The 15837-nt window shown below is 34.0% G+C and overlaps 1 protein-coding gene across 2 annotated transcripts in view; it reads right to left on the bottom strand.

The window, feature by feature from the left end:
* LOC149413500 (xibalbin-1-like) overlaps positions 1 to 15837 on the bottom strand; it is a 312022-nt gene that overhangs the window by 91461 nt on the left and 204724 nt on the right. For both annotated transcript variants that reach the window (XM_089644498.1, XM_089644499.1), the window contains exon 3: positions 4703 to 4769. In XM_089644498.1, the coding sequence (XP_089500624.1) occupies positions 4703 to 4769 (67 nt within the window). The remainder of the gene's footprint in view (positions 1 to 4702; positions 4770 to 15837) is intronic.

Below are 15837 nucleotides of genomic sequence, written 5' to 3'. Positions count from 1 at the left end.
TTTAATAATCAAATATTTACACATGGTTGCCCGAAATGTTAACCAAATTATTTTATAATGAACTAGATGACATGTACTCGGCGTTACTGGGGGCTATCTTAAGGAAATAGACATACCATTGTAGACTTTTCTTTAGGCTTTTTAAAGATATACAATTACGTAGTACATTATTTTTATGTATCTTATAAGGTTTAGCCAGCGTTAGTAATGTAAGCGCCCGAAAATATTTTTTTACGACTTGATTACAAAACTTTTATCTACTTTCTGTAAGTAAAATGAGCGTGAAATATATATGTGAACCTTCTCCGGAAATGATAATAAAAACCCTATCAAAATCCATTGCATAGTTTAGAAGAACTAAGCGCACAAACTGATAGCGATATTGTTTTATACTATTTAGAGATTGGCTGGGATTAGCTCAGTAGAAACATTGATGTCACAATATTGTTCTCTCAATATATAATTTTTGTGCTATTATTATTATTTTGTAAAATTATTAAACTCAACACAGGCTTGTCTTGGTGAGGTTAAAAATTGTAATGTAAGCATTACTACAATGTAAAGAAACAATAAATAAACAAACTAATCACGCCCATTAACTTGTTTATAATCACACAAACAAATAAATCATAATCGATCATATCGATCCCTAAATAATTTGTAAAATCTTTTGAATCACTCATTTTAATTATGTAACTTTTTGTTTCTAAAATAATAGACCGGTCAGTGGCTAAGTTGGCATCGCATTTGGGTCCCACCCAGGCGTATCATGTTAATTTCCTCGGCTGGCTAAGTCCTCCATCACAACACGAACAACATTTTCCGCTTTCTGTGGTGGTAGTAGGAGATTTTTAAATCTTGTCAGGTTATTCGTAACCCGGTAATGTTTATCTACCCGCTAAATTTTTGTTAGAGAGTTACATTTATTTTCAATTTGCGCCTCTTGGGCCGGCTTGACTGACGATTGAATCTTCCTCCCTAGGGACTGACTAAAATGAGTGAACCGCGCTATCACTTAAGCCAAATCCTAATTGGATGGTACTGAGATTCATTTCACAATGAGTGCCACCAAAAGTTGATAGAATGCATTGTCATTGACAACAAGTATATTTGCCGAGTTTCAGATCGATCGGATCTCGGGAAGTAGGTTAATTTCTGCTTCAACGATTTGCAAAACAATCAAAATAATGGATGTTTATAAAAAAACGTAAACGAGTATTGACATAATTTAATTAAATAAAATTTAGTTTCAGTTTCTCATTCTTTTTCCTGCAGTTTCATGGTCGTCAATTATTTGTATCGTCATCCATCAGTAATTAATAACTTTTGATAAACTATTATATTTTTTGTAGTGCAATCACAAAAAATTATAATGATACGACGTATTTAATTTTTTTTTACCGAATTACGAAAATTTCCTCGTAAACATCATAAAATCACAAAAAAACAGTTTTTTTTAAATTAAACAATATATTAGTTAAAAAATAAATTTTGTTTATTTTTACCAAAGAAAGACTTTGATAAATCAAGCCAATAATTTGGATTATTCATCAAAGTCAAAGTTTGGGAGACTTCTCTGGAAGTTTCTCAAACTTTTCAGAATTTCTAAGCTCTTAATCAAAGAGGGTTATACTTTTAATACCGAAAACTTCACGACAGAAAAGTGCTGATGGAACTAATAATATTTAAATCATATTTTTGAAAAGTCGAAATTGGTTGAAGAGATTATTTTTTTCGAGGACAAAATATTGTATTATGGAAAAGTTTACGGTCGTGGAAATATCACGTGGAATAATTAGGAAGTACCTGGCTATTCAGATCTGGCCACTAAACACGGCCTAAGCTATTTAAAGCAACGTTTCAATTCTGAATATACACCATTGCGATACTGAGAGTATCTTCCACTCGTGACACACGAACGTGCCACAAATATACTATAAGCTATTTTAAATGAGTAATTTGTGAAATACCTAACACACATAAATAAAATAAAATTTACTGCGCACGCCGGTATTTCAACCGGCGACTTCAAGCTTGCTAGTCGACAGCCTTACTTCTCGACCATGGAGGACGTCAAGAGAACATCTACAATAACGTTACACTTCATTGAGTGAGTTCAGTCCCCAATTCAGTTACAAACTCGCACTTGATAAGTCACGTTATATAATAATAATATTTGGATGATTTGTACAGCGTCGTTTTTGTGAAAGATCACCTCAAGGGCGCTGTGTAAATATATAATACATTTCTACCACGATCTTTGTTATTACTAACTATAATAGAAATAATACACAGTACAATACTAACCTGGTAAGTCACTTGAGATTAACACTTAAGGCGAAGCTTAATGCTAAATCACTATTTTGATTAATCTTTAAAACGAATTGGTGTATATTATGAAAACCAAAAAATATGCTTTAGTTAAATTAAAGGTTTTCCTATCCCTTCGCTTGAGTAGAATACAAATAAAAAAATAAATTACTCAACAAAAATATAAATGCAAACTACTTAAATTTTTTTTTTCAATAGAAATGTATGAACGCGTAAAGGAAACAACTTTTAAAAAATAAAATTTTATAGCTATGATTATCTGTGACAGTTTTACTTGATTAACTTTTTTGCTTTCTTATAAAATTATTTACAAATTAAGTAAAAACCAGTTTTTTACTTGAAATCGAACGTTTCTAGACTCCGTTTGTCAAGCGATTTTAATGCCTACTACCTATTATATAAGGTATACCAAAAATTTACGCATTTTGTCTTGTAGCTTCCTCTTAATTAACATTAACTAATTCTTTATTGGCTAAATTTAGATACAGGGTTCAGGACGTAATTATAAAATTGGACATAATTGGACTTTCCGGTATTTATTTTATGTAATATATATTTATGTTCTTTAAAAAGCAAGTTCAGAAAAGCGTGATAGTTCAAGCTATAGCATAATCCACTCTTTCATAGATGATGATAATTTCATTATAATAAAACACAAATAACTTTGTTTACATCACTTTAAAATATATATAAAAGGTCACCTCATCAGGCAAGTATATACTCCTGATGAGGTGAACTTTGTTCATGAAACATGTAGAGGTTATATATATATTAAAGTGATGTAAACAAAGTTATTTGTGTTTTATTATAATAAATAATGACATCACAAAGTGATAAGCTTTCAGAAGAAATTTTGTGATTTAAATCTGATTTAATTATTTCCCTTAAATACATGTTTTGAAAGATATACTTTAAAATATGAAGTCGAATTGTTTGTTTGCGCCCGTACATACGCAATATGATTATAAATAAATAGTTTTGTCCTTATAAAAACTAAATCTTTTTATGAACGGAATACAAATATAATATTGTATAGATGATCAATCCAGTTCAAATTTATTATTCATATTCATATTGCATAGTACGGAAGCAAACAAATTCGTCTAAATTTTAAAAATCAGAAATTGAAGAAAGCATATATTAATAAAATAATTATATTGGCGCCATCTATTAACACATAGTTCACAACAAACGTCGCGTTTAACCTTGAAAACTTTTTTAATTAGTGCTGTTTCATGTTTTATCCGCTAGATGCCTCCACTATAGTATTATTGAATATTAAAACGTATAGGTACCACACATTTAACAGTATCAAAACTTGTTGGATGTTTATTACAAGTGATATGTTTAGGACTCGTTGTTTCACAGAAAATCAAATGTAACATTGTCATCAATTGTCATTGGCCATTCAGTGCTATTTTGTTTTTTTTGACAGTTGAAACGTCCCCTTCTTAACCGATTCTATGTCCGTTTCAGTTTTTGATCAATTTGTGACAAGTGAAAGTGGAAAACAATCATATTGTTAAAGCGATACAAGATTCGGGGGTACGCTCTGTGCTTAAAAGTTTTTCATCTATAAAATTATAGCTAAGCACCAGATTTCATTTTTCTAGACGATTAATTAGTAATTACTTGAGATTTTAATTATACGTTCATCAGAAATAATTAAAATAAATCCCATGGAAAAATCAATTTTCTAGGCCTGCTAGAGCAAATTCGGCCGTAGGTCCATACATTACGCTAGGCTGTGGGCCGATTATTGTCTTCCACGACTTTTTCAGTTATGTCGTTAAGATTTATTGCTACGGAAAATTCAACCGTGGGTGTGTAATATACAAGGGACGCGCGTCGCATATTTTTGTGCATGGCTTCTTGACTTACGTCGTTAAGATTCCGACTTTATTTTACGATGTTGTCAGCTTAATACAACTAATTACAATGCTGGAACGCACCTAGAATCGTCGTTTAAAAGTGGCGTTTGATAACAATGTTACACGCGAATTTCTGCGTAACAACTGGGCCTAAATGCTGTTTATTGATTTTGTGAAACAATGTTTGATATTATAACGTATGTGTACATATTTCAAGGAGTGCCGGAGCAATGCTTGAAACGAAACATAACTAATAAAATTTACTCGTTTGTTAACATTGATGAAAGCGCCTGGAGACGGTCAATAAAATTAATGAAATATGTAGTATCAATCAAAATTCTCATCGTTCCCCGCAATGAGAAGTCACACATAGCAATCTCTTCGATTGGCTTCGTAAATTATCAAAAAATGTTCGTATCTGAGCTTCATTGCCGCAAATATTGACAATTTTATTGGCAATCTCCGGGACTGAAAAATTAAAAAAAATATATTTTACTTACTTTTGGGCATTTTGCAGAAGTTGTTCGATTGCGTTCTCAGAGTAATCGTCTGGTTCCACTCCTTCATCTGAAATAAATAAAAAAAATACATTAGCAGTGACGATGAGTTTAAAAAAATCAGTACTTTTGTGGCGACAAGAGAACATACAGAATTGTCTCATTAATAATAAGCAGCTCGACCTACTTAGGTACTTACAAATTGCGACCAAGAATTGATCGTAAACAACGCAGCCTACCTACGACAATACGTCGCAGTCGTTCTGGCACATTACGACAACTCGCCAGAAGGTTCGAGCCTATCGCCTATGCATAATCGCTACGCCGCCGAAAGTTCCCGAAAGACCCAGACTGAGCGAGTGTCTCCGATTTAGTTGCAATTCCACCTACCTACTGTCGCCGCCGGCCGTACAGTATAAATAAGCCCGACGCAGCGAGCAGTCAGTCAGTCATCAATCTGCCGTCAGTTGACAAATCTCGCGAGTGACAACCGGCGCGTCCCGCGCCCAGCGAAGGACAATACTCCCGGCTTCGCACGTACTCATCATGGACTCCATCGGGACATCATCTTAGCGCCTTGGCCACCGTCCCTGGCCAGCGCTACAACGGATTACAGCGCCCTGGTTCCAGCGCCTATGACCAGTGCTTCATCCACGCACCGTGACCACCACGAGGACACGCAGCATCCTCACTGGTCTACGCAGCTCCCGCTAATCCGCCTACAAGGTCCACCGCACCTTCGGCCTTCCCGTCAGCACTGGAGTTCCTGAAGACCCACGTTCTTCGCCAGTGCCTGACAGTCAACGAGTCCCGGTCACCAGCGCCCGGCGTCGACTCACTGACCCGCGCTTGACCAGCCATCACAGCCAGCATCCGGAGATTACTACATCTGTCCTGCGTCCACTCTCATCACGGCTATCTGACTCAAATAAACACCGTGACCTTCATCGACCGCCTTTCATTTCGTGCTTCTCACCTGATCCCCAAACTTTAAACCAGGATTACGTGTTTTTTAAATCTTGATAATTGGATAGACATTTTTTTGTCCTGTTTTATCTCCACCGTTTTGCATGTCTTCTGTCTACTTTAAGATGCATGTTAAAATTAAATCAAATTGCCTAATTACTTACTTATAATTATGCAGCTAGGTATTTAAGAACCTATTTAAAAATCTTATGATTTCTAAGGAAATTCGGCCTTCACACTTATTGGACGCGACGTCTACTAGATATTATTATATCTGTTATTTACCGAGTAGCATTTCCACTTAGTAACAACTAAACATTACTTTCCGCATGCTGTGAACATTTTTAATTGTAGTATTAATATCTATACCCATTTCATTACTGCAATAATTGAGAAGGCTCCGTAGTAGGCTTTCAAAAATAATAAGAAGATTGTTTGAAAAGGAGATATGTTAATGTTAAAGGAAGTCCGCCAATATAAAAAAATAATTATGAATAAAAAATTGTGAAAACATTTAATAAAACACGACTCGCTTAAAATAGAGTAAAAATCTCTGTTTTTCTCTCTCTTTATATTTATTATCAGTCTATTTTATTTGTACTTTATTTAGATGTTTCTAATTACTCTCTTAACTGCTTAATATTTAGTATTTAACAGAATCCTATATATGTACAGAATCTTACACATATAGATAAATACGAACAATTGAATCTTTTGGATCATCTATATGTGTAAGATTCTGTCCAGAATATCAACCTTATATATATATACCTATTGCATAATGTTATTCTATTTTCCTTATAATTAATAACTCGCTAACACAAAGCACAATAACGAGTTTCTTCTTTGGTGAGATTGCGACTGTAAATATATTTTTTACCGATATGCAATTTATATAAAACCACTGTACCCTTTTTTTTTTATCTATATTCAATAATAAAAATGCTTAAGTTGATTTAAAAGATACATAGTGAATTTTTAATACATATATCATGTTATCAACAACAGAACAAAAGACTGCAATTTTTTTCAATTGAGGTATTTTCATATAATTACCGTTTCGGCTCTAAAAATGATGGATATTATCTTAATAAAAAACAATTTTTTTAGGAACTTTAAACTTAAAGTGTCAAGAAAAATATGTATAAATCGTCAGAAATTCGGAATGCGCGGGCTTAACACTCTGCAAATTATTTTTATAAGCAGTAATTGTTCGCCTGAAATACTCATCCACATTGAAAAAATCTCCTGATAAAAAATACACGACGCCAACGAGACTCAACACTAGCATATACTCTGCAAATGTTTTAAACAATGGATAAATAAATTACACGAAGTAGTGTTACACTATTATGTGTTTCAGTGTTCAGTAATTTGCGAGTTGAATCAACAGTGTAATCCAGAAAATAAATATAGCGTGACATATAGAAACAATGGAAATTGTACAATTGGAATTGGAAATAAAACAGAAATTTCACGAATAAACGTACCTACTAATTGTTTTCCCAGCGCCAACAAATTTAGTGGAATGAGGGCAGAGTGGGAAATGGAAAATGCTCCCACGGGAGGTATTAGCAATTATTTTATTTTTAAATAGGACTCGAATTCGTTTCAGCGAGTCACGGAGAGAGCTGGGAGGTATTTGTTGCAGCTGCGTTCAAATATTTTATTCTGAAAGTATCTGTTTTTGTAAAGGTTTAATGTTGAAACTGTTTTAAAAACATTCAGCAGTATGGATCGACATACTTATCTGTATAGTTGGAATTAAATTTTTTGTAGATATTGTGAGTAAAAAGTCGATGGATGTAATCAATTGCGGTGGGTAGTAAACTCCTTAGGTAGGGATACCGTTACTTTTTGCTTGAAAACGTCTTTCGTTCGTCACTGGGCATTTTTTTATTTTTATTTATTTATTTATAATGTATTACAAAAAACATGGTAAGTAACACATTATTCCCAATGAGTTGAGATAAATCTCATTACGGGAAGTACAGACACATAAAATACATTTTACAAGGATATTACACTTTTAAAAAAATACAACATATTGAAAAGGAAAAGAAAAATAAATAAAAAAGGAAAAATACATTGTTGAATAGAGATTTTAGAAATACTGAGAGACATCTATACACATGAAACATAGTAAACCAACATATGAAAGCGAGCGAAAATTCACTGGTTTAAAAACATTTTCAGGAAATAATCTTTAAGCGTTTTAACTAATATTTTTTTGTTAGTTACTGATTGCTTTATTTCATTAGGTAATGCATTGTATTGTCTATATGCAATATATTGTAATGAGTTAATACCAAATTTTGTTGTGTGGGTAGACGATGCTAGGTGTATTAGATTTTGGGACCGTGTTTTGTGCTGGTGTATGTCTGAATTAAATGCTGGTTTGATGTTAGTGTGTGAGGATCTATGTATGATTTGTAATATTGTACAAGTGATATTGTATTTAGGTAGAACCGTAAAAGGAAGTATGTTTGTCTTTAAATATATATCTTTGATATGTGTATCCCACGGTAGACGGTAGATATTCCTCATTGCTCGATTTTGAATCACTTGTATTTCTGATATTTGTTTTTTAGTAATAGTGCCCCAGATACTAACTAAATAACTCAGATGGGAGTGAATCATCGCATAGTATGTGGCCCGTAGTAGAGATGTAGAGAGAAGACCTTGGAGTCGGTACAGTACGCCGGTTATTGGGGATATTTTAGATTTCACATGCTCAACATGGGAATTCCACGAAAGTTTAGAGTCTATTAATAGCCCTAAATATTTCGTGACTTCTATATTTTGGAGCTTCTCAGTTCCAAGTGTGATATTCATGGGCACATAATCCTTATTACCGAAAGTTAGGTAGTGCGTTTTTTTTTATATTGAGGCTCAATTTATTAATACGCAGCCAATTAGCTAGAATTGAGACATCTACATTCATTTGAGACTCCAGGTCACTCAGGCTTGTACTGTGATAATAGATTACAGTGTCATCCGCATAAAGTTGGAGGTTTCCAGAGATACCACATTTAGTTATGTCATTGACATATAGCAAGAAAAGCAGAGGCCCAAGAATTGATCCCTGTGGCACTCCACATGTGATTTTACCTTTACCTGCCACTCGAGACACCTTTGACTTCAACAAGACAAAATCTATCATCTAAGTAGCTCCGGAGGAGATTTAGGGGCTTCCCAACAATTCCCAAATATTCCAATTTCTTTAAGAGTATTTCATGATCGACCGTATCAAAGGCTTTTTTGAGATCTATAAATATGGCTGCCACATATTCACCCTGGTCTATATACTGTTGAAGGTTGGAGATAAAATCAAAGGCGGCACATTGAGTACTAGAATTTTTCCGAAAGCCATATTGTTGTGGTGTAAGGATATTATACGCAGATATGTATTTTAGGAGTCTATCTTTGATTATGGTCTCAAATACTTTTGAAAAAACCGATAGAAGTGATATAGGACGGTAGTTAGAGATACATGTTTTACAGTCTCCTTTGTGTATAGGTATTATCTTCGCTAACTTTAATTCATTTGGAAACTTTCCCGAGGACAGTGACCAATTAAAAAGTTCTGTAAGGTGACCCGCTAATTCTTCTTTACAAGTCTTAAGAACTGATGGTGTTACTCCATCGAGTCCCGGTGCTGCTTTCAGCTTAGTTTTAGAGATGATCCTCAGTACCTCATCTTTGTTTGTCCTAGCCATGTACAAGGATTGGCAAGCCTTCGGTTCCACAAAAACGGTATTACAGTCATCCGGGAATGACGGAATGGTAGCTGCTAGCTTTTTTCCTATTGAGAGAAAAAACTCATTAAATGCGGATGCTATTTGGCTCGGATCCTTAATTACGCAGTCATTTACCACGAGGGATTCTATTTCGTTAGTTGGTTTATGTGTTCGGTTTGATAGAATAGAGTTTATGATTTTCCAGGTTTTAGTGGGGTTATTTTGGTTTTGTTGAAAGCTGTTCGCATAATATTTGTGTTTTAGATTTCGCCTATAATTAGTAATGGTATTTCTCAATCTCTTTTTAAGTGTTACAAGAGTAAGATTACCAGGGTCTTGTTTCCACTGCTTGTGAATCTGGTTTCGTTCTTTGATTAATGTATTTAATTTGGAATCAAACCACGGAGTATTCAGTTGTACCCGACTTCTTAATCCTGTTTTTGGTGTAGTTGTACCTGATTCTATTGCCTTTTTAATGTGATAATTGAAACTTTTAAAAGGGTCTTCTGAGTTGCTTAAGTTGATCGTGAAATTGTTATCAAGAAGATAGGATTTTACTGACATACTGTTGATGATAGGTCTCGTAATCCGGGATTTGGTTCTATTATTAAAACATTTTTTTAAGTTGTTCTTATAATCAACAATAAGTATATTATGGTCACTAAGTGGATCATCAATATTCGATATAGTAGTCTGAATGTTTTGCCTATTTGATAAGATGTGATCTATTAAGGTGCAGCTTGTATCAGTGACTCTCGTGGGAAATGTTTTGTTATGTATTGAAAAATTGTAAGATTGTGATGTTGCAAAAATTTAATGAAGAGTGTGTGGATATGGATATGTCAATGTTAAAGTCTCCGAATATTAATGTATCTTGTCTACTTTCGTTCAGTATTTTTTCTAGATGTATTAGAAAATCCTGCATATTTGTGTTGGGTTTTCGATAGATAGCATAGATGTTAACTGGTTTCCTATCACTGCTACTAAGCGTTATACCTAAAAAGGCATAATTTACTGGAAAACTGAAAACGCATTTCCATTAATGGATTTACTTGGCATTTTTAACTAACCAACCATCACGCCGTTTCCCCGTAGGGGTAGGCAGAGAGGACGGACCGCCAAACAACTTGGTCTTGGCACACACCTCTTGCCTAATTCACATTCAGACATCATCTCATACATACTCTTATATTATTCTTCGAGTATCTGATTCATGTCTTCATCGGGCGTCCCTGACTTCTGCTACCATTCGCATTTGCATCATATATCCTCCTTACACTCCTTTCTTCGCTCATTCGCTCTACATGCCCAAACCATCTAAGTGTCCCTTTCTTAATCTTATTCATTACGCTTTCATCAGCCTTGCACTCTTTGCGGATCTCCACATTCCCCACACGATCAAACATGGTTTTACCACACATACGCCTCAGCGATCTCATTTGAACAGCATTCAATCTACTTTCTTCCTTTATCAACCTCCCCCTAAAAGGAGTGGTTAAATCCTTGTCCCTGCTCCAACCCAGGCGTCTTTTGGTCATGGTTATGTTTCCCTTTAAATATATAAAATTTTAATGCTTTTTTGTGTAGTGATTATTAAGGGTCTAGAGTAGTTTTTTACATAAATGTAGCTTCGTTTAGTTAAAAAAATTCGAGTCCTTGTAGTGTGCCTTGAAGGAGTAATCATTTGTTACCTATAACAGGGCGGGAAAGGGTTAGGTCCCGCAACTGTACTTGTATTTTTGATTGAAAATGAGTAACGTTAATTACGTGGCAGTAAGTTAAAATTTTCACTATTCTTTAACATACTACCCGTAACCTTTTGAAAACACGTATAATGTTGAAGAGGCGTCCTTTTAGAAAAGCATGGTTTAATAATGCAAAGTTTGGTTAACGACCAACTTCTTAAACTAACCAATCATCAGGAGTGTATGGATTTACACTAAAATTTGTTGTAGAGCTGTTTAAAGCCGATGAAACTTTCAGTGACTTTCAAGTTCTACTAACTACTATAATATACCCTGAATTATTCATAATAAAGCATGTTTTAAACTTTTCACGTAAAGTAGTAAAAATATCGTTCCGACGATTTTTTTAAAAGTACCGCAGTATAAAGATATGGTGTCTTGTGCAGAGGTTCTTTAGGATTGTCAGAATAATAATTAACGTGAAAGTCAATAAATAATTATAAGCAATAATAATTAGTCATCCGAAATACTAATACACATTGATAACATCTCCCGAGTAATAAATGCCGCCAACGGGAATCGAACCCGTGCCTTCTGATGTCCGGTCAGGTGTTCTGTATCCACTGAGCTATGTCGGCTTATTTCCAACCCGCAAAATGATTCAATATGTACTAGTACCTCAATCAACAATATAACTGCTTATTATATTTTTTCACCTATAAACAACAAACTTTATTTTTGTAGGAAAGGCTTTGTTAGTGCTAAATTTCTCACTAGATGGCGTCGAGACATATGATATCTTCATTTATAGGTGAATTTTTTTTTGACTTGTCAAATAATTATAAGCAGTATTTCGGATGACTAATTATTGTTTATAATTATTTGTTATCCTTTATGCTATGCATAAAACCTTATCTTATAATTTATCATGAAAAAAAAAATAGTGAAAGTCAATGGTAGAATAAGTCAGGGATGTCTGAGGAAAATATGAAACGTACGATTGAATCGAATACTTGTGTCATGTTCTGTCGAAGAGTGGGATGTTTAGTTTAATAATAAGGAATGTATGCCGAGTGAGACTTGTGTGGCGGTCTTTCTTCTCTGCCTACCCCTGGGAAAAAGCAAAACGCGTGATAGTTAGTCAGGTATCTTGGGTTCTTTTTGAAATGATAATCTCCATACAAAAAAACCTTTTGCGTATTTTTTTTTAAAACTTTATTTATTTTCATTTCTTTACATATATTATACATATTAATAGACACTAAATAATAACATAATATACATTAGCAAATTGTATACACAAGAAATGAAAACCCACTAAGGCACTGCCTGTATTAAAAGGAAGCTACAAGCCAAAAATGTGTTTATTCTTGGTATGTCTTTTATAATAATAATAATATTTGGATAATTTATATAGCGCTGTTTTCGTTAAAAATCACATCAAGGGCGCTGAACGTCACGAATATAGGTAAAAGGCATTACAACGCTTGGCAAACGGAGTCAAGAAACGCTTGATTTTAAGCGCAAAAGTGGTTCTTATTTATTTTGTAAACAATTTTATAAGAAAGCAAAAAATATAATCAAGTGAAACTGTCACAGATAATCTTAGCCTTTATATATTGTATTTTTTAAAGTTGTTTTTGAAAATATGCGTTCATGCATTTCTATTGAATAAATACATTTATATTTAAAATTAAGTAAATACATTTATTATTTGAATTCTACAGAAATAGGAATAGCTTCAATTTATCTAAAGCTTATTTTTTGTATTCATAATATTAAGAACAACGTTATAAAGATTAATCAAAAATAGTGACACAGCATTAAGCTTTGTATCAGGAGGTAGCATACTTAAAAGTTGCAACTCCTTTAATAATAATTAAGTTCTGATTCGATTGAAAAAATGCAAGAATCGAAGAAAACAAAATTTTAAATAGATTAATATTTTAAAACCAATTTCACATCTTTCCGTTGTATGTATGAAGATTGATGATATTTTTCAAGAAATAAAACCAACAAAACTTCAATTTGAAAGATACAAGAACTCTCTTCCGACGAAGTCCATTGGGACATAACATTCCTGCCAAGAAAACAAGTTTCATGAAAAATCTAATATGTTACGTCCATGTGTGTTTACAAACAAACCCATTAGGAGCAGAGAGCGTAATCATATAAGAAGGTTGCCTTCTACTGCTCATATGTTTGTGGCACAAATCCAGGATTTCCGATATTACCGCTAAGAAAATAGATAGGCTATTTGCATTTTACAGGTTTTCTTGGAAGGCAATTGGATTTGTTTTTCCCTCTAGGAAATGCGGAATGTAACCACATTTTTTAAAGCATTCGATTCTGTATTTTTACGTAATGAAATAGAGACTATCAAATATATGAGAAGGAGTCATGTTGATGGTCGAAGAGGTGGGGGCTGGCCTTGGAAATCCTCACGGAATTACAGTATAAATAGCATGGTCAACAAAAAACATTTTTTTAATTTTTAATGAAATTCAGCTGTATACTTATTATTACGCGTGGCAGCTGTTTCGCCTTCTGAAGGCAATATCAAACTGCCGTTTACTTGTAGAATGTGTGAAAGTAAAAACTTTAATTCTATACGCTTCAGAAGATTTGTAAATGCTAACAATTGTTGAAATGCAGAAACAAATAAATAAAACGTGGGATCATTTACTTGATAATAATAAAGAAAATATAATAAATAAAAAAAATATAATAATAAAAATATATTACCATTCATTATTTCGGCTACTGGCATTATACATAGCTCACTCATTAAAAATTTAGGCGTATTAGATCAATCAAAAAAATTATATATAAAGATGCAAAAGTCGGTCATTTTGAATACATGTAGGATAACGAAAGATTTTTTAAATATTTATGTTCAGGGATCAGTAGGATTTATAGGCCCTGTTAGGAGTTCTACCGAGCCGAACCCTCTGATATGAAAATATCTGGAGTCGGTGAATTATTTTCCCATTTGATCTCTGGTGAGTTGACGTGTTGTTCTTGTATTTATTTTGCTTATATAATGCACTTGCATAATGTTGATCGACTAGATGATAATTTGTGGAAAAGTGTGTGGAAGTGTTTAGTTTTTCCAATGGGGAAGATTTAACCCGGACATAAAATCGGAAATAATTCATTTATTAGAAGGTTAATAAATCTAATAAAGTACCTAGGTTGGAATCCCGAAGAGCAGATATTATGTCACCGTTCGTAAAATGTAAAATTTTGGTTCAGAGTCCAACAACGCCATCGCGGCGCACACGAATAACGAATTGGCCCTCAGGTATCTACCAACACAGTTCGAAATAGACTTTATGTTGTATGAAAATATAAAATAAGTTTTTTAGCTCCCTTGTCCGTGTCCTTATTCGCGCTGGGCCGAATTCCCATTGGTGGATTTTTTTTTCTATGGAGTTGTGGCGGGATGTTCATCATACGGGCGATTTTTTTTACTTTTGAATAATGGCCCGCTGTTCAAACTATAGTATAATTGGAATAATTAGTCTTGTTGGCCGTAGTTATTCTTTGGCAGTTCACTTTAGAGATAACCGCCACTGATCACAGGATGCATTAAGGATTTAATTATTGCAAGTGAAGTTTTAATTCTGAATGATGGTGTTCCACCAGAGCGATGTTTCGTTACGACGCTTGTCATTTTTCTGGTAACACCATATTATCAATTTTGTTCTGCTCCCACCAACCATAGAACATGGAACGGCACGGACCTAGCGAAAAGTGCGGTAAGTAAGAATTAAATCGTAATCGACTAAAGATTGATGAGTTATTTACCGGTGGGAAAACCACCGTTAAATATCATTATTCGGAGCACATGCTCGCCGATTGTGTGCATTAGTTCATGTGAAAAAAGTCACTTGTGATTCATCGAACATTCTTCCAAAGTGCGGGCCTGATGGACATCAAACCAAAAGAATCACCAAACCAAGTGCATAAATCTGGCGATTACTTTGTATGTTGGTTGAGGCACGGCAATTTCCTGTCGATTTACAAGTCTCCCAGGAACAAAGAGAGGATATAATGCCTTTCTCTGCCCCAAATTACGGTAGCGAAATTACAGCGTCATTGCACAGCGATACTAAGAGAATCTACCACTCTGAAGTAAGTGGGAGAGAAGTATGAGAAATTAGTACATAAAATACTTAAATTAACTCTAAATTCTCTTTCAAACGCCTTTTATTAAACACATCCTTAGCCGACCTTCTTTTTCGCAGTGATTAAACTCAAATCCAGGTGTTTTCAAAGCTGAAATAGCAAATAATCCACGTAATCCTTTTTAAATCCATGGGATTTCTCCTGAAAACGACTAAAATTTGTGCTCTAAAGACTTTCAATGGTTTGTCACGATCAGGTCTGTCAATATTTTAATCTTCTTATCTCGATGGAAGGCTTTGATATTTTTGAACAGATTTCAATTATAATTAACGATTGTCAAATGACGTCAAAATTTAATTAAAATCAATGGTTATGATGCTTTATTGTGCTTTGCAAACACCCTGTGATGGAAATATTTGATTTAATCGGAAATGGATTAATTAAATAACAATGTCATCAACATAAATAATCACTACAGTGTAGATACTCCCAGTACCGCCCTGAAGAAAGACCATAATGCAGAATCGAAACTTTGCGTGAACTGGCTTTATCTATGTTTGGTGTCCAGATCTGAACAACAATCTCAGTGAAGTTCGCGAGTTTAAATCCCGACATT

The sequence above is a fragment of the Hesperophylax consimilis genome, chromosome 21 (genome assembly GCF_061612785.1).
Source record: "Hesperophylax consimilis isolate HC1 chromosome 21, BYU_Hcon_1.0, whole genome shotgun sequence".
Taxonomy (NCBI): domain Eukaryota; kingdom Metazoa; phylum Arthropoda; class Insecta; order Trichoptera; family Limnephilidae; genus Hesperophylax; species Hesperophylax consimilis.
This window is presented reverse-complemented; position numbering and strand designations above follow the sequence as displayed.